Here is a 19282-nt window from a genome sequence, read left to right on the forward strand (position 1 = left end):
AGTTAACCCCTCCCCTGCCGGCTGCTATTGGCTGGACGATCGTCCAGCCAATAGCAGCGCTCCTGGGGGGGGTGACGAAATCGCCACCTCCCCATAGATACAGTGGGTGATAGGGGGTGTATTGTACACCCCCGATCACCTTGTATCTCCGGGTCATCGGGTTACACGTGACCCGTATGACCCGAATCCCGGCAGATCGTTAGTGTGAATTCACCAACGATCTGCCATGATCACCGACATGGGGGGGGTCTGATGACCCCCATCGGCATTTGCACGGGATGCCTGCTGAACGATATCAGCAGGCATCCCGGTCTGATCCCCGCCCGGCGAGCGGCAGGGACCGAAATTCCCACGGGCGTATGGATACGTCCTGGGCCCTTAAGTACCAGAAAGCCAAGGCGTATCCATACGCCCCAGGTCCTTAAGGGGTTAAAGGGGTATTCCAGGAAAAACTTTTATTTTTTTTTAAATTTTTTTTTAAATATCAACTGGCTCCAGAAAGTTAAACAGATTTGTAAATTACTTCTATTAAAAAATCTTAATCCTTCCAATAATTATCAGCTGCTGAAGTTGAGTTATTCTTTTCTGTCTGGCATCAGTGCTCTCTGCTGACATCTCTGCTTGTCGCGGGAACTGCACAGAGTAGAAGAGGTTTGCTATGGGGATTTGCTTCTACTCTGGACAGTTCCCGAAACAGGTGTCATCAGAGAGCACTTAGACAGGAAAGAACAACTCAACTTCAGCAGCTAATAAGTACTGGAAGGATTAAGATTTTTTAATAGAAGTAATTTACAAATCTGTTTAACTTTCTGGCACCAGTTGATTTAAAAAAAAAAAAAAAAAGTTTTCCACCGGAGTACCCCTTTAAGTCAATTCACATCTTTACCCCCAACAAAAAATTCACCTCTATTACAAACGTCATCCAGTGTGAAGCCTTATAATTTTTTTTTTAACTGTTCCTATCTTACATCAGGACGCTATAAGACACGCTCTCATTCCTCGAGCGTGCATGTTTATGTCGGAGAAGAAAATAAGCCAGCGCCAAAGAAATGCTGAAAGCCAACATGGCTGATCCCTCGGCCCTCTGACCTCCGCACACAATGTAGACTGTATGGGGCAGATTTATCAAAACCTGTGCAGAGGAAAAGTTGTCCAGTTGCCCATAGCAACCAATCAGATCGCTTCTTTCATTTTTAAAAGGGCCTGTGCAAAATGAAAGAAGCGATCTGATTGGTTGCTATGGGCAACTTTTCCTCTGCACAGGTTTTGATAAATCTCCCCCCTATGTCTCTATCTTTTACCTAAAACCTGCTAGTGTATTGATCAGCCTCTGGATAACAGATTTAGGCACAAAGATGTGCCTCCGCGTGCTCCCTTAGGCCCTAGGTGCTGTTTGTATGGATATATTGTCCCCTATGATCTCTTATACCTCCATACATACAGTACCACAATGTAAAGGCTGAATACACCTCTAAGGCCGGGTTCACACCACGTTTTTGCAATACATTTCCCGTATACATTTTTTATGTGAAAACCATACGGAACCGTATTGAAAACCGTATGCACTGACTCTCCATTGAAAACTGTACGCCAAACGATGCATCAGGTTGTGTCTGTTTTGCATCCTGTACGGTTTTGTCCGTTTTTTTTACCCGTACCCAAAACTGTAGCCTAACACTGTTTTTGATCCGGGTAAAAAACTGTATTAAACCGTATATGTTTTTTTTTTTAACATGGGAGTCAATGGGAACCGTACAGAACTCTATGTGTTCCATCCGGTCTGCACCAGACGGTTTTTGACTTAGTACAGGTTTTTTTCTTGGAATTTCAATCAAACAAATGAAACTTTATTTGTAATGGAGTGAAAGTTAAAAATGTATACTTTTTTAAAAAATAAAAAAATGGATGCAACCGGACATCATTTTTCAAACTGTATACGGGTTGAAATTTAAACACACGTTTTAATACAGTTTAGTCTGGTTTTGAGGAATCCGTTTTTCATCAAAAACCTGAAACGGGAACCGTATTGCAAAAATGTGGTGTGACTGCACCCTTAACTGTATCAAAACGTGTGTACAAATTTTAATCCGTATACGGTTAAAAACCGTATACGGCTTGAAAAATGATGTCTGGTTGCATCCGTTTTTTAAGAAAAAAAACTGTATACGTTTTTAACTTTTCACTCCATTATGAATAAAGTTTCACTTGTTTGATTGAAATTCCAATAAAAAAGAAACCTGTACTAAGTCAAAAACCGTATGGTGCAAACCGGATGGAACTGTACGCACATACGGTTTTGCACGGTTCCCATAGACCACCATTAAAAAAAAAAAACGTATACGGTTTCTATCAGTTTTTTCACCCATAGTAGACTACGGTTTTGTGTACGGGAAAAAAAATGCGGATTAAACCGTAAGTGATGCAAAACGTACACAAGAGGATGCTTAGGTTGGCATACGGTTTTTATGACATGTCTATACATACGGTTTTTATGACATGTCTATACATACGGTTTTTATGACATGTCTATACATACGGTTTTTATGACATGTCTATACATACGGTTTTTATGACATGTCTATACATACGGTTTTTATGACATGTCTATACATACGGTTTTTATGACATGTCTATACATACGGTTTTCTATGACATGTCTATACATACGGTTTTTATGACATGTCTATACATACGGTTTGCAATACGGTTCCATACGGTTTTTACACTGAAACTGGATACGAGAACCGTATTGCAAAAACGTGGTGTGAACCTAAGAGGAGCCCTATGGTGACCCTGTATAAAATGGCGCCATAACGTGGCCGCGTACGTGATCCCGGATTGTCTGTTACACGAGAAGCAGGAGCCGCATGATAACCATTAATGTCAGCCATTGCAGATTTGCCCAGATTGCAGTGACATATGTTGGTTTTCTACTGGCTTCACTAACATGTACGGGTCTCATCTGCTCAGATCAGCCGCAGACGGGGAGAAGAAATGTTAGTAAAGCCTCAGTGGGTGCGTCCACCGCCGTAAAACCTGGTGCACGGAAACACTAAGGTCCTGTATTGTGAGACACCTTCATATTGCATCATATTCTCCCTTGGAAGCAATGCAGATTATTATTATATATATATATATATATATATATATATATATATATATATATATATATATATATATATATATTTTTTTTACTATAATAACTATTTATACCAATGTTTCCCAACCAGGGTGCCTCCAGCTGTTGCAAAACTACAACTCCCAGCTTGCCCAGACAGCCTGAGACACCTTCATACTGCATCATATTCTCCCTTGGAAGCAATGCAGATTTTTCTTTTTTTTACTATAATAACTACTTATACCAGTGTTTCCCAACCAGGGTGCCTCCAGCTGTTGCAAAACTACAACTCCCAGCATGCCCAGACAGCCTGAGACACCTTCATACTGCATCATATTCTCCCTTTGAAGCAATGCAGATTATTATTATTATTATTTATTTTTTACTATAATAACTACTTATACCAGTGTTTCCCAACCAGGGTGCCTCCAGCTGTTGCAAAACTAAAACTCCCAGCATGCCCAGACAGCCTGAGACACCTTCATACTGCATCATATTCTCCCTTGGAAGCAATGCAGATTTTTTTTTTTTTACTATAATAACTACTTATACCAGTGTTTCCCAACCAGGGTGCCTCCAGCTGTTGCAAAACTACAACTCCCAGCATGCCCGGACAGCCTGAAACACCTTCATACTGCATCATATTCTCCCTTGGAAGCAATGCAGATTATAATTTTTTTTTTTTTTACTATAATAACTACTTATACCAGTGTTTCCCAACCAGGGTGCCTCCAGCTGTTGCAAAACTACAACTCCCAGCATGCCCAGACAGCCTGAGACACCTTCATACTGCATCATATTCTACCTTGGAAGCAATGCAGATTATTATTATTATTTTTTTACTATAATAACTACTTATACCAGTGTTTCCCAACCAGGGTGCCTCCAGCTGTTGCAAAACTACAACTCCCAGCATGCCCAGACAGCCTGAGACACCTTCATACTGCATCATATTCTCCCTTGGAACCAATGCAGATTATAATTTTTTTTTTTTTTTTTTTACTATAATAACTACTTATACCAGTGTTTCCCAAACAGGGTGCCTCCAGCAGTTGCAAAACTACAACTCCCAGCATGCCCAGACAGCCTGAGACACCTTCATACTGCATCATATTCTCCCTTTGAAGCAATGCAGATTATTATTATTATTATTATTTTTTTACTATAATAACTACTTATACCAGTGTTTCCCAACCAGGGTGCCTCCAGCTGTTGCAAAACTACAACTCCCAGCATGCCCAGACAGCCTGAGACACCTTCATACTGCATCATATTCTCCCTTGGAAGCAATGCAGATTTTTCTTTTTTTTACTATAATAACTGCTTATACCAGTGTTTCCCAACCAGGGTGCCTCCAGCTGTTGCAAAACTACAACTCCCAGCATGCCCAGACAGCCTGAGACACCTTCATACTGCATCATATTCTCCCTTGGAAGCAATGCAGATTTTTCTTTTTTTTACTATAATAACTGCTTATACCAGTGTTTCCCAACCAGGGTGCCTCCAGCTGTTGCAAAACTACAACTCCCAGCATGCCCAGACAGCCTGAGACACCTTCATACTGCATCATATTCTCCCTTTGAAGCAATGCAGATTATTATTATTATTATTTTTTTTTTTACTATAATAACTACTTATACCAGTGTTTCCCAACCAGGGTGCCTCCAGCTGTTGCAAAACTACAACTCCCAGCATGCCCAGACAGCCTGAGACACCTTCATACTGCATCATATTCTCCCTTGGAAGCAATGCAGATTTTTCTTTTTTTTACTATAATAACTGCTTATACCAGTGTTTCCCAACCAGGGTGCCTCCAGCTGTTGCAAAACTACAACTCCCAGCATGCCCAGACAGCCTGAGACACCTTCATACTGCATCATATTCTCCCTTGGAAGCAATGCAGATTTTTTTTTTTTTACTATAATAACTACTTATACCAGTGTTTCCCAACCAGGGTGCCTCCAGCTGTTGCAAAACTACAACTCCCAGCATGCCCAGACAGCCTGAGACACCTTCATACTGCATCATATTCTCCCTTGGAACCAATGCAGATTATAATTTTTTTTTTTTTTTTTTTTACTATAATAACTACTTATACCAGTGTTTCCCAAACAGGGTGCCTCCAGCAGTTGCAAAACTACAACTCCCAGCATGCCCAGACAGCCACAGGCTGTCTGGGCATGCTGGGAGATGTAGTTTTGCAACAGCTGGAGGCACCCTGGTTGGGAAACACTGAGTTATACATAAGAAAACCAAGAGTTATATGGCGGTACAATATAACCCATAGAGTTCTGTAGGTCTGTAAGGCACCTGCTCCATCTACCACCACTATTATATTATTGTGCATTTAGTTAGCATCATATATCTTTGCATCTGCTTCTGGATGTAACTTAAAGGGGTACTCCACTGGAAAACATTTTTTTTTCTTCAAACAGATTTGTAAATTTAATTTTGTTCAAAAATCTTAATCCTTCCAGTACTTATCAGCTGCTGTATGTTCCAGAGGAAGTTCTTTTCTTTTTGAATTTACTTTCTGTCTGACCACAGTGCTCTCTGCTGACACCTCTATCCATGTCAGGAACTGTCCAGAGCAGGAGAAAAACCTCTCCTGCTCTGAACAGTTCCTGACATGGACAGAGGTGTCAGCAGAGAGCACTGTGGTGAGTCTGAAAAGAACTACACAACTTCCTCTGGATCATACAGCAGCTAATAAGTACTGGAAGGATTAAGATTTTTTTTTAATAGAAGTAATTTACAAATCTATTTAACTTTCTGGTACTAGTTGATAAAAAATAAAAATAAAATTAATAATAATAAAGTTTTGCCAGGGGAGTGCCCCTTTAAGTCATATGGAAGTACAGCAGGATACATAGATTTCTATAGGTCTATAATGGATCTACTACGATTACATCATTGTGCATTTATCACCTTATAGCTCTCATCTCTTGTGTATATATCTTTTGCTTCTACATAATATTAAAGGGGTATTCCAGGAAAAAACTTTTTTTTATATATCAACTGGCTCCAGAAAGTTAAACAGATTTGTAAATTACTTCTATTAAAAAAATCTTAATCCTTTCAGCACTTATGAGCTGCTGAAGTTGAGTTGTTCTTTTCTGTCTAAGTGCTCTCTGATGACACGTGTCTCGGGAAACGCCCAGTTTAGAAGCAAATCCCCATAGCAAACCGCTTCTAAACTGGGCGGTTCCCGAGACAGGTGTCATCAGAGAGCACTTTCACAGAAAAGAACAACCTTAACTTCAGAAGCTCATAAGTACTGAAAGGATTAAGATTTTTTAATAGAAGTAATTTACAAATCTGTTTAACTTTCTGGAGCCAGTTGATATTATATATATAATTTTTTTTCCTGGAATACCCTTTAATCACTCAGAAACACAGTAGGATCCATAGATTATTATTAGAGATGAGCGAACTTACAGTAAATTCGATTCGTCACGAACTTCTCGGCTCGGCAGTTGATACATTTTCCTGCATAAATTAGTTCAGCTTTCAGGCGCTCCGGTGGGCTGGAAAAGTTGGAGACAGTCCTAGGAAAGAGTCTCCTAGGACTGTATCCACCTTTTCCAGCCCACGGGAGCACCTGAAGGCTGAACTAATTTATGCAGGATAAGTCATCAACTGCCGAGCCGAGAAGTTTGTGACGAATCGAATTTACTGTTAGTTCGCTCATCCCTAATTATTATAGGTCTTTAATGCATGAGAAAAATACTAGTTCAGTGTTTCCCAACCAGGGTGCCTCCAGCTGTTGCAAAAGCATGCTGGGAGTTGTAGTTTTGCAACAGCTGGAGGCACCCTGGTTGGGAAACTTTGCACTAGTTATATGGTGGTTCAGTATAGCCCATTGAGTTCAGTAGGTCTGTACGGAAACACTATGGTCCTGTATCATGAGACACCTTCATACTGAAGCAATGCAGATTTTTTTTATTTTTTTTATTTTTAGTATTATTATTTTTTTTTTACTATAATAACTACTTATATGTAAGAAAACCAAGAGTTATATGGAGGTACAAAATAATCCATAGAGGTCTGTAGGTGTGTAATGCACCTGCTCCATCAACCACCATTACATCATTGTGCATTTAGAACCATATGCATCTGCTTCTGGATGAAACTGGTGTGATGTCCCAGTACGGGATATAGTCCCGTACAGTACTTAGGTCCTGTCAGGTTGAGTCCCTCTGTGTCCTAGGGGCTCTCCTGCAGCGTCTCCCCCATAGATCCTGAGGCACCTACACCTGAACCCCAACGATCGTTTCGCTATTATGCCGCTTCTTCAGGGGGCGTCACGCCCCCTGAAGAAGCGGCATAATAGCGAAACGATCGTTGGGGTTCAGGTGTAGGTATGGTTTGGCACCCTTTATTGTATACTTTTGGGAGGTATTATTCTTGTACCCTACCAGCTACTGTGGCATTTACTCTTTATACTTGTATATCTTGATGTACTTGGGTCCTACCATTGTCCTATATCTTTGTATGTCTACTAGTGCCTATTTATTGCTACTACTTCTTTGTTTTAATTTTATCTTTTATTATTAAATTGCATTAATAAAGTTTATTTTTTATATCCTATTACTTTTTTGTTGTTGTGGCATGGTTCTCTTTTTGGTGTTAGAGGTTTAAATACGTACCCTTACCTACTATATATATGTAGGGTTATATATATCTTTGGTGACAGATTTCTATAGGTCTGTGCAGGGACATGCACTGGCATTTTGGGGGGGGGGGGGGGGGGCAGGGGCTGAATTAAAAAAATAGAAAAAAAATAAAGATTATTATAGAAAAAATTATCAAGTGGCCACATGATGATAAGGGCACTTATAATAGGAACATCAGAAGGGCAGGGGCTCAAGCCCCCTTTCTAGTCACCTTGTGCACGTCCCTGGCCCTGTGGCTCCTGAGCTGTAGGGGCCCAGGTGTAATGGCTTCCCCTGCAGCACTATCTACCACACACGCAGTCTGTACCCCCTCTGCATGCTTCTGTCTGTCTGGTGTGGTCCTGGCAGGACAAGGGGACACACAGCCAGGGGTCGGGCAGCATGAGGGGAGCTGAGGTGATACGGCGGTGATGGTGGGCGCCTCTCTCTATCCCCCCCTCCTCCCCTCACAGAAGCTGAATGAGGCAGCTGATGGACGGGGGGTATGTGGGAGGATTACAAGCTGCTCTCCCAGATCCTGTCCTGTCATTGTTACTGCAAGGAACTCTGAGCATTAGCGGGAAAAGAGTGGGAGAGAGATAGAGACAGGGAAGGGAAGCACAGATGGAGGGATGGGTTAAAAAGAGGGAATTGCAGGCAAAATGAGGATTGGGAGAAATGGTGGTGGGGGGGGGGGGGTGATGGACGGGCACAGCTGGGGGTGCTGCTATAATAAAAAATGTTGGTAATGGGCAAGTGGATGGCAAGGATAGAAAATTGCTAGTATTTCAAGTATTACGGGGCCTAAATGGGGGATTAGGAACCCCGATGAGGGTATAGGAGGGGAAAGACTGGGGTGGTGCAGCGGGTAGACACAAAGATGGAGTGGGTGAGAACAGCTAGAATAAAGCAGTATGGCTCTATAGTCACAGCCGCTGCTTTTACTTGTACAGGATAATTATTGTAATTAACCCGTCAGCTGAAAAAGTCCCGATCCGTTCCACCAATGGGAGGCGAAGAAGAAAGCCATCGGCGTTAACCATCGCCGTGCTGGTCTGACACTGCCGATAGGGCACATAGGGACAGTCAGGAGGAACAGCCGAGCGGGCCCTCCCCAACCGGTGACCATCTAGCTGTTGCAAAACTACAATTCCCATCATGCCCTGACAGCCGAAGGGAGTTGTAGTTTTGCAACAGCTGGAGAGGGCGACACTGATCGTGTGGGATATAGGAATTGTGAAGCCCTAGTTTACCTACCGTGCCACCTCTGAGCGTATATGGCTTATGCAATCCTGCATCCTACAGCTATCTGCATTCACTGTAGTCACCGCACACAGCAACTAAAACACTTTCATGCATGCAGCCATATTATGCAACTGCACAAGAATAAAACTACTATAATACTGCCCCCTGTGTACATGAATAAAACTACTATAATACTGCCCCCTATGTACATGAATAAAACTACTATAATACTGCCCCCTGTGTACATGAATAAAACTACTATAATACTGCCCCCTATGTGCAAGAATATACGGTAACTACAATAATACTACTCCTATATACAAGAATATACCTACTATAATACTGCTCCTATATACAAGAATAAAACTACGATAATACTGCCCCCTGTGTACATGAATAAAACTACTATAATACTGCCCCCTATGTAGATGAATAAAACTACTATAATACTGCCCCCTGTGTACATGAATAAAACTACTATAATACTGCCCCCTATGTACAAGAATATACGGTAACTACAATAATACTACTCCTATATACAAGAATATAACAACTATAATACTGCTCCTATATACAAGAATATAACAACTATAATACTGCCCCCTGTGTACATGAATAAAACTACTATAATACTGGTCCTATATACAAGAATATAACTACTATAATACTGCTCCTATATACAAGAATATAACTACTATAATACTGCTCCTATATACAAGAATATAACTACTATAATACTGCCCCCTATGTACATGAATAAAACTACTATAACACTGCCTCCTATATACAAGATTATAGTTATATAGGAGGAAGTATTATAATAGTTATATTCTTGTATATAGGAGCAGTATTATTGTAGTTTTTTTCTTGTATATAGGAGGCAGTATTATAGTAGTTATATTCTTATATATAGTAGTAGTTATATTCTTATATATAGGAGCAGTATTATAATAGTTATATTCTTGTATATAGGGAAGGATTATAGTAGTTATATTCTTGTATATAGAAGCAGTATTATAGTAGTTATATTCTTGTATATAGGGGCAGTATTATAGTAGTTATATTCTTGTATATAGGAGTATTATTATAGTAGTTATATTCTTGCATACAGGAGCAGTATTATAGTAGTTATATTCTTGTACATAGGAGCAGTATTATAGTAGTTATATTCTTGTATATAGGAGCAGTATTATAGTAGTTATATTCTTGTATATAGGAGCAGTATTATAGTAGTTATATTCTTGTATATAGGAGCAGTATTATAGTAGTTATATTCTTGTTTATAGGGGCAGTATTATAGTAGTTATGTTCTTGTATATGGGAGCAATATTATAGTAGTTTTATTCTTGTATATAGGAGCAGTATTATAGTAGTTATATTCTTGTATATAAGAGGCAGTATTATAGTAGTTATATTCTTGTATATAGGAGCAGAATTATAGTAGTTATATTCTTGTATATAGGAGCAGTATTATAGTAGTTATATTCTTGTATATAGGAGCAGTATTATAGTAGTTATATTCTTGTATATAGAGGCAGTATTATAGTAGTTATATTCTTGTATATAGGAGCAGTATTATAGTAGTTATATTCTTGTATATAGGAGCAGTATTATAGTAGTTATATTCTTGTATATAGGAGCAGTATTATAGTAGTTATATTCTTGTATATAGGGGCAGTATTATAGTAGTTATATTCTTGTACATAGGAGACAGTTTTATTGTAGTTATATCCTTGTACTTAGAGGGCAGTATTATAGTAGTTATATTCTTGTATATAGGAGCAGTATTATAGTAGTTATATTCTTGTATATAGGAGCAGTAGTTATATTCTTGTATATAGGAGCAGTATTATAGTAGTTATATTCTTGTATATAGAAGCAGTATTATAGTAGTTATATTCTTGTATATAGGGGGCAGTATTATAGTATTTATATTCTTGTATATAGGAGTAGTATTATAGTAGTTATATTCTTGTATATAGGAGACAGTATTATAGTAGATATATTCTTGTATATAGGAGCAGTATTATAGTAGTTATATTCTTGTATATAGGAGCAGTATTATAGTAGTTATATTCTTGTATATAGGAGCAGTATTATAGTAGTTATATTCTTATATATAGGAGCAGTATTATAATAGTTATATTCTTGTATATAGGGAAGGATTATAGTAGTTATATTCTTGTATATAGAAGCAGTATTATAGTAGTTATATTCTTGTATATAGGAGCAGTATTATAGTAGTTATATTCTTGTATATAGGAGCAGTATTATAGTAGTTATATTCTTGTTTATAGGGGCAGTATTATAGTAGTTATGTTCTTGTATATGGGAGCAATATTATAGTAGTTTTATTCTTGTATATAGGAGCAGTATTATAGTAGTTATATTCTTGTATATAAGAGGCAGTATTATAGTAGTTATATTCTTGTATATAGGAGCAGAATTATAGTAGTTATATTCTTGTATATAGGAGCAGTATTATAGTAGTTATATTCTTGTATATAGGAGCAGTATTATAGTAGTTATATTCTTGTATATAGAGGCAGTATTATAGTAGTTATATTCTTGTATATAGGAGCAGTATTATAGTAGTTATATTCTTGTATATAGGAGCAGTATTATAGTAGTTATATTCTTGTATATAGGAGCAGTATTATAGTAGTTATATTCTTGTATATAGGGGCAGTATTATAGTAGTTATATTCTTGTACATAGGAGACAGTTTTATTGTAGTTATATCCTTGTACTTAGAGGGCAGTATTATAGTAGTTATATTCTTGTATATAGGAGCAGTATTATAGTAGTTATATTCTTGTATATAGGAGCAGTAGTTATATTCTTGTATATAGGAGCAGTATTATAGTAGTTATATTCTTGTATATAGAAGCAGTATTATAGTAGTTATATTCTTGTATATAGGGGGCAGTATTATAGTATTTATATTCTTGTATATAGGAGTAGTATTATAGTAGTTATATTCTTGTATATAGGAGACAGTATTATAGTAGATATATTCTTGTATATAGGAGCAGTATTATAGTAGTTATATTCTTGTATATAGGAGCAGTATTATAGTAGTTATATTCTTGTATATAGGAGCAGTATTATAGTAGTTATATTCTTGTATATAGGAGCAGTATTATAGTAGTTATATTCTTGTATATAGGAGCAGTATTATAGTAGTTATATTCTTGTATATAGGAGCAGTAGTTATATTCTTGTATATAGGAGCAGTATTATAGTAGTTATATTCTTGTATATAGGAGCAGTATTATAGTAGTTATATTCTTGTATATAGGGGGCAGTATTATAGTAGTTATATTCTTGTATATAGGAGCAGTATTATAGTAGTTATATTCTTGTATATAGGAGCAGTATTATAGTAGTTATATTCTTGTATATAGGAGTAGTATTATAGTAGTTATATTCTTGTATATAGGAGCAGTATTATAGTAGTTATATTCTTGTATATAGGAGCAGTATTATAGTAGTTATATTCTTGTATATAGGAGCAGTATTATAGTAGTTATATTCTTGTATATAGGAGCAGTATTATAGTAGTTATATTCTTGTATATAGGAGCAGTATTATAGTAGTTATATTCTTGTATATAGGAACAGTATTATAATAATTATATTCCTGTATATAGGGGAAGGATTATAGTAGTTATTTTCTTGTATATAGGAGACAGTATTATTGTAGTTATATCCTTGTACTTAGTGGGCAGTATTATAGTAGTTATATTCTTGTATATAGGAGCAGTATTATAGTAGTTATATTCTTGTACATAGGAGACAATATTATTGTAGTTATATCCTTGTACTTAGAGGGCAGTATTATAGTAGATATATTCTTGTATATAGGAGCAGTATTATAGTAGTTATATTCTTGTACATAGGAGACAATATTATTGTAGTTATATCCTTGTACTTAGAGGGCAGTATTATAGTAGTTATATTCTTGTATATAGGAGCAGTATTATAGTAGTTATATTCTTGTATATAGGAGCAGTATTATAGTAGATATATTCTTGTATATAGGAGCAGTATTATAGTAGTTATATTCTTGTATATAGAAGGCAGTATTATAGTCGTTATATTCTTGTATATAGGAGGCAGTATTATAGTAGTTATATTCTTGTACATAGGAGACAATATTATTGTAGTTATATTCTTGTACTTAGAGGGCAGTATTATAGTAGTCATATAATAGTGGTATAATAGTAGACAAACCCTCTCAAAATGTGCCCCCTATTTCTTAAGAAAATCAGTGAAACGCCATGTCCAGAGAAGGAAATGTAGTATTCTATAGTAGCCATTCATGGACGGCTCACGTCTGTCAGAGTGGGGGCTTCTCTCTATTCTTGCTCATAGATCCTTATGTGTAATACCCAGTGCGGGGCCGGGTGATGCTTCTCTACACAGTATATCAGGGTTCCCTCTCTGCCCCTTTTATACCTATCTCTTCTATTTATATTCTCCATAACACATTTCTTCCTTTTTCAGGTTCACCCGCTGTTAGTACGTGAGAGGAGAAGCGATCCGACCAGAACCAAATTCCTGAGGCGCACAGTCAGTGTCCCCGTGGAGGGGAAGCATCCTGACGAACACGGTACTGACAAAACCTCCGCTATATGTCTTCATATATAACATGCAAATGTGGTGACATAGGAATCCAATGTAATAATGATGGATTATATTATGTATATGTGTTCTAGTATTACACTCAGATAATCAGCTTATTGATCCTGTGGTGAAGCGGGGAGCCGCCAGAATATCCCGCCATGGAGACCGCTGAATTGTAATGATCCGATAACATGAGAACTGATGATAAAATGAGGAGATGAGGGGCTGATCATGTGATGCAGTGTCCCGGGGGGCGACATTAACCCTTTTGTGACTTTGGAATCACATGCGGATCTTGAGTTGGATATGGCCACATGTGAACACGGAGTTGTACTATTATTTATTGTATCTGTTGTGGCCAGAAGAATAATTGGGACCATATGTAGCGTTGTTTTACTTATTACTGTATCATATCTTCTTACCTTATGTTGTTCTGTAGACTTTCCATATTGGTTCCAGTGTAGTTTTTTTTGTAGCAAAAAAAATTTACAGAAGTGTTTGTAGGTATCTGTATGTTTTGAATGGATAGCATTGTGTGTATACATATCTATTATCTATCTATCTCATATCTATCTATCTATCTCATATCTATCTATCTATCTCATATCTATCTATCTATATAATATTAATCTATATCATATCTATCTATCTATCTCATATCTATCTATCTATCTATCTATCTATCTATCTATATCATATCTATCTATCTATCTATCTATCTCATATCTATCTATATCATATCTATCTATCTCATATCTATCTATCTATCTATCTCATATCTATCTATCTATCTCATATCTATTATCTATCTATCTATCTATCTCATATCTATCTATCTATCTATCTATCTATCTATCTATCTCATATCTATCTATCTATATCATATCTATCTATCTATCTATATCATATCTATCTATCTATCTATCTATCTCATATCTATCTATCTATCTATATCATATCTATCTATCTATCTATCTATCTCATATCTATTATCTATCTATCTCATATCTATCTATCTATCTATCTCATATCTATCTATCTATATCATATCTATCTATCTATATCATATCTATCTATATCTATCTATCTCATATCAATCTCATATCTATCTATCTATCTATCTATCTCATATCTATCTATCTATCTATCTCATATCTATCTATTTTTTTTATCTATCTCTCATATCTATCTATCCATCTAAACTATCTCATATCTATCTATCTATCTATTTATCTATCTATCTCATATCTATCTATCTCATATCTATCTATCGATCTCATATCTATCTATTTATCTCATATCTATCTATCTCATATCTATCTATCTATCTATCAATCTCATATCTATCTATCTCATATCTATCTATTTTTTTTTATCTATCAATCTATCTCATGAATATCTATCTATCTATCTCATATCTATCTATCTATATCATATATATCTATCTCATATCTATCTATCTATCTCATATCTATCTCGTATCTATCAATCTCATATCTATCTCATATCTATCTCATATCTATCTATCTCATATCTATCTCATATCTATCTATCTCATATCTATCTATCTATCTCATATCTATCTATCTCGTATCTATCTATCGATCTCATATCTATCTATCTATCTAATCTATCTATGTATCGTGGCGAGCCAATTTTTACAAAAACACCTCTAAAACAATGCTTTCATAGTACACGGTCTGTATTATAGATTTATATATAAGGTGACATAACAGACTCATTTACTATTGGATTTCTGTATAAATTGTGGTGAAAAATAATTATGGGGAAAGGCATTTTACTATTTATGAATGTTCGCGCCAAACATGCACCAATTATTTTTTTTTGAGAAATTTGTCACTTTCAGCTACTTTTTTGAAATGAGAATGTGGCTCTTAACGTTTTTCACAATCTTAGTCATTTTTTCTTTTTCCCATACTGTGGTCTTAGACTTCTAAGGCCATGTTCCCACGACAGAATTTCTGAGCGAAATCCGGCAGAAATTCCGCTGAAGCAGAGTCTCACTGATTTAATGGGATCACCGTGGAATTGCTGCAGCAGAACCTTCTGCCGTGGAAATCCTGATTCCTCGCAGAACTGCATTGCCGTCTATAGAGACGGCGCATTTCCAATCATTCCCAGCGCAGGTTTGTCCTGCTGGTGCCCTCTATTTGCGGAATGTCCTCCCATGTTTTCCGGGCGTATGTTCTGCAAATATTCCACCATGTAAACATAGACGCCTAAGGGTTCTTTTACACATTCATAATCTGCTGTGAAATTTCGCTTGCAGATTTTTCGCAGTGAAGCTATATTCAGACGACGGAATATTTGCGGACATTCCGCAAATAGCAGGTGATGGCAGAAGATGCACTAGAACCACTGAAAAATCCACGGTCTTTTTTTCGGCAGCATTTCCGCGGCGGGAATTCCGCCGTGTGAACAATGCTGCAGAATCCCATTGAAAACAATGGGACTGCGCTGCAACGGAATTTCTAAGCAGAATTCTTCCGCCAGAATCTGCTTGGAAATTCCATCGTGTGAACATGGCCTGAGAGTCCTGATTTACCCCGCCCATACATAATGATTGAAAGCTTTCGGGTCATGCAGCGAGTTTTCGTTTTGCAACAGCTGGAGGCACCCTGGGTGGGGAACACTCCACTAGCATCCAATCGGGAGACATCTAAAACTGCCAAGGGCTCAGAGTTTTGGGCACTTAGCATGATGCTCGGTAGAATGCTCTATAAACCACGTGGTAAACATCGGACGTGGTATTAGGAAAAAATAAAAGGGATAAAAAATGACGCCATATGGCGAATATTCAGTGCAAATGGATCGGCCAGCACGACATAATGAGTAAAACACGTAACCTTTATTCATCCACATTAGTATAATCCAGTTGTCTCCAAACCGTGGCACTCCAGGTGTTGCAAAACTACAACTCTCAGCATACCCGGACAGCCGTTGGCTGTCCGGGTATGCTGAGAATTGTAGTTTTGCAACAGCTGGAGTGCCACGGTTTGGAGACCACTGGTATAATCTCTTAATACAGCAGTTAGATGTGATAGCTTATAGCTTTGTCTAATGTGTTTCTAGGCAATTGATATTCCATCACTTTATGGGCGTTTGACCTCTGGGACCCCCATTGACCTTGACAATACAGGGCTGGGCCCCTTTTTGCTAGCACAGTGGCCCCTGGGCCATCCGGATGTGTAGCATTGGACAACAGTACATCGTGCCAATAAACAGGTCCGGCTGCCGGATCTGCAAAGAGAATCACTCCAGCCCATGCGGTCTCTTCATTCCCAATCTCATTGGTGGTCTCAGAGGTCATAACCCCCCCACACACACACACATGCACACAGATCATAAAGGGGTACTCCAGTGAAAAATAACATATTTTTTAGGTCTTTATAAGTCAACTGGTGCCAGAAAGTTAAACAGATTTGTAAATTACTTCTATTAAAAAATCTTTACCCTTCCAGTACTTTTTAGCAGCTGTATGCTACAGAGAAAATTCTGTTCTTTTTGAAAAAAAATGTTGTCTTGTCCACAGTGCTCTCTGCCGACACCTCTGTCCTTGTCAGGAACTGTCCAGAGTAGCATAGGTTTGCTATGAGGATTTTCTCCTGCTCTGGACAGTTCCTGATACGGGCATCAGGTGTCAGTAGAGACAAAAAAGAAATAGTGGACAAAAAAGAAAACTGAATTTCCTCTGTAGCATACAGCTGCTAAAAAGTACTGGAAGGATAAAGATTTTTTTAAATTGAAGTAATTTACAAATCTGTTTAACTTTCTGGCACCAGTTCATAAAACAATTTTTTTTTAATCACATGGTAAAGCCACTTTTCAACAGGGCGATGATCAGATATATAGACGACGTAATAATTCAGTAATGCCCGATATCTCGTAACCATCGGACTGAAGCGATGGCGGCAAACATCGGCATGTGAGGACATATAGTGATAAAATGACCTGACACCCAGAAGACACGTGAACATGCTGAGATGAAAGGTCCCGACAGCATCGAGATACAGTGATGTATGGAGGAAGGAGCCTCGCTGGCTGGTAGACATAGAGATGTAAAGTGATGACATACTGGGGAGATACAGAGACACGCTGAGGATACATGTAAGATGGATGGGAGCGGAATATTATATTAGAGTAGAATAACAACAAGCTGTAGACACGGCGATGATATAACCTTACATGGGTCAAATCCAGTCAGTGCTATGAAATAATCAGACACAAGGGGGCAGCATGGAGACACTGCGATGCAATGATCTTACATAAGGGGCGATGTCGACTTGCGATACAGTGTAACGCGCCCTACACCTGTTCCAATTGGATATGGTCTATCATGCCTGATGAAGATCCCTGTCCGGGATTGAAACGCGTTGACCGGATAGACTGACGTCTGACGCCTCGTGGCAGCGTTCCGGTTATCTTTCTCTCTACAGATGCCACTGTAGGCGTTGTGCCCTGAGCCCAACACCTAAGGGTAAGGACCCCTCTTTGTTTTCACTCTGATTCACCCCCAAACAGTCCTCACTAGGGGTGCACCCCTTGTTGCTTCCCCCCCCCTTTTCTTATCAATTGGATATGGTTAGGATAGGTGTTCAGCCTCTGGATGTAAAGTGTTCACATTTAACACTGCCCCCTATGGACTCGATGGGGAATTTTATCATTGGAATTTCTTGTTGATAACCCAGAAGGATGTGGACATTTTTACACATTACATACACGTTCATAGATGCAGCCATATACTTTAGCTCATTTAGTTCCCCTACAGTCATTCCAAATGGCTATTCATGATCAATGGCACCTGACGAAGGTGGCCAGAATAGCCCAGAAACGCGTCGTAAGTTTTTAATAAATTTTCTATTAACCATATTGGATTGTGGCAGCGCCCCATTATTCCCTGAAGGAAGAAGTGTTGGGAGAGGGCTTTATGAAATAATATTTCAGAGAAGGTTCTAGGTATATTATGCAGCGAACAATGATAGAAATCTGCAAACATGGCCGCCATTTTTCCATGTGTATTATGGTAGCTATACACTTCTAAATAGCTAGAAACACAACATAACATAAATGCACTGGTGTGGTGGATGTAACAATGACATTAGCTAACCCTCAAAACTGATGTAAAATTGAGACATTAGCCAGTATATCCTTATATGAAGGACACACCTGAGCCCGCATACCACGCCAAGGTTTCTCAAGTGATGCGGGACCTAACCTAAACCTGCCTGTGCATGATAAGCAAGAAAACAGGGGCAAATGCGCAATTACAAAAGCTTTTGGTCCGACTTACAGACTGCTCCCAGTGTCAACTCCAGTGTGTGGTCACACAAACAATGGGAGGGAGGAAGCAGGCTATAAGCCCCACCTAAGTAGGCTGATGAGTTGCCGGCCTCACAGGTGCATCTAAATGCTACCTATACATGATAATAAAGGCGCTTTGGTATATTATTACAAAACAAACACAACAAGAACGTGGTCTCAAATGTCAGGAAGTGCTTGAGCCCAAATGCTGGTGTGCATTTATAGGGAATAGCAAGTCCTGCACTTGTGGTTCGTTACTATGGGCAATCCCCAGCAAAAAATGCATACAATGGAGGATGTCTGCAACCAACCAC

General features: G+C 38.1%; 1 protein-coding gene across 13 annotated transcripts in view; it reads left to right on the top strand.

The window, feature by feature from the left end:
• Nucleotides 1-19282, top strand: part of SYNGAP1 (synaptic Ras GTPase activating protein 1) — a 343920-nt gene that overhangs the window by 94676 nt on the left and 229962 nt on the right. For all 13 annotated transcript variants that reach the window (XR_008847792.1, XM_056539466.1, XM_056539472.1 and 10 more), the window contains exon 3: nt 13527-13632. Coding sequence is in view for 12 of the 13 variants with exons in the window: in XM_056539466.1 (XP_056395441.1) it covers nt 13527-13632 (106 nt within the window). In the remaining variant the exon portion in view is untranslated. The remainder of the gene's footprint in view (nt 1-13526; nt 13633-19282) is intronic.

Source organism: Hyla sarda, chromosome 9, assembly GCF_029499605.1.
Source record: "Hyla sarda isolate aHylSar1 chromosome 9, aHylSar1.hap1, whole genome shotgun sequence".
NCBI classification, from domain to species: Eukaryota; Metazoa; Chordata; class Amphibia; order Anura; family Hylidae; genus Hyla; species Hyla sarda.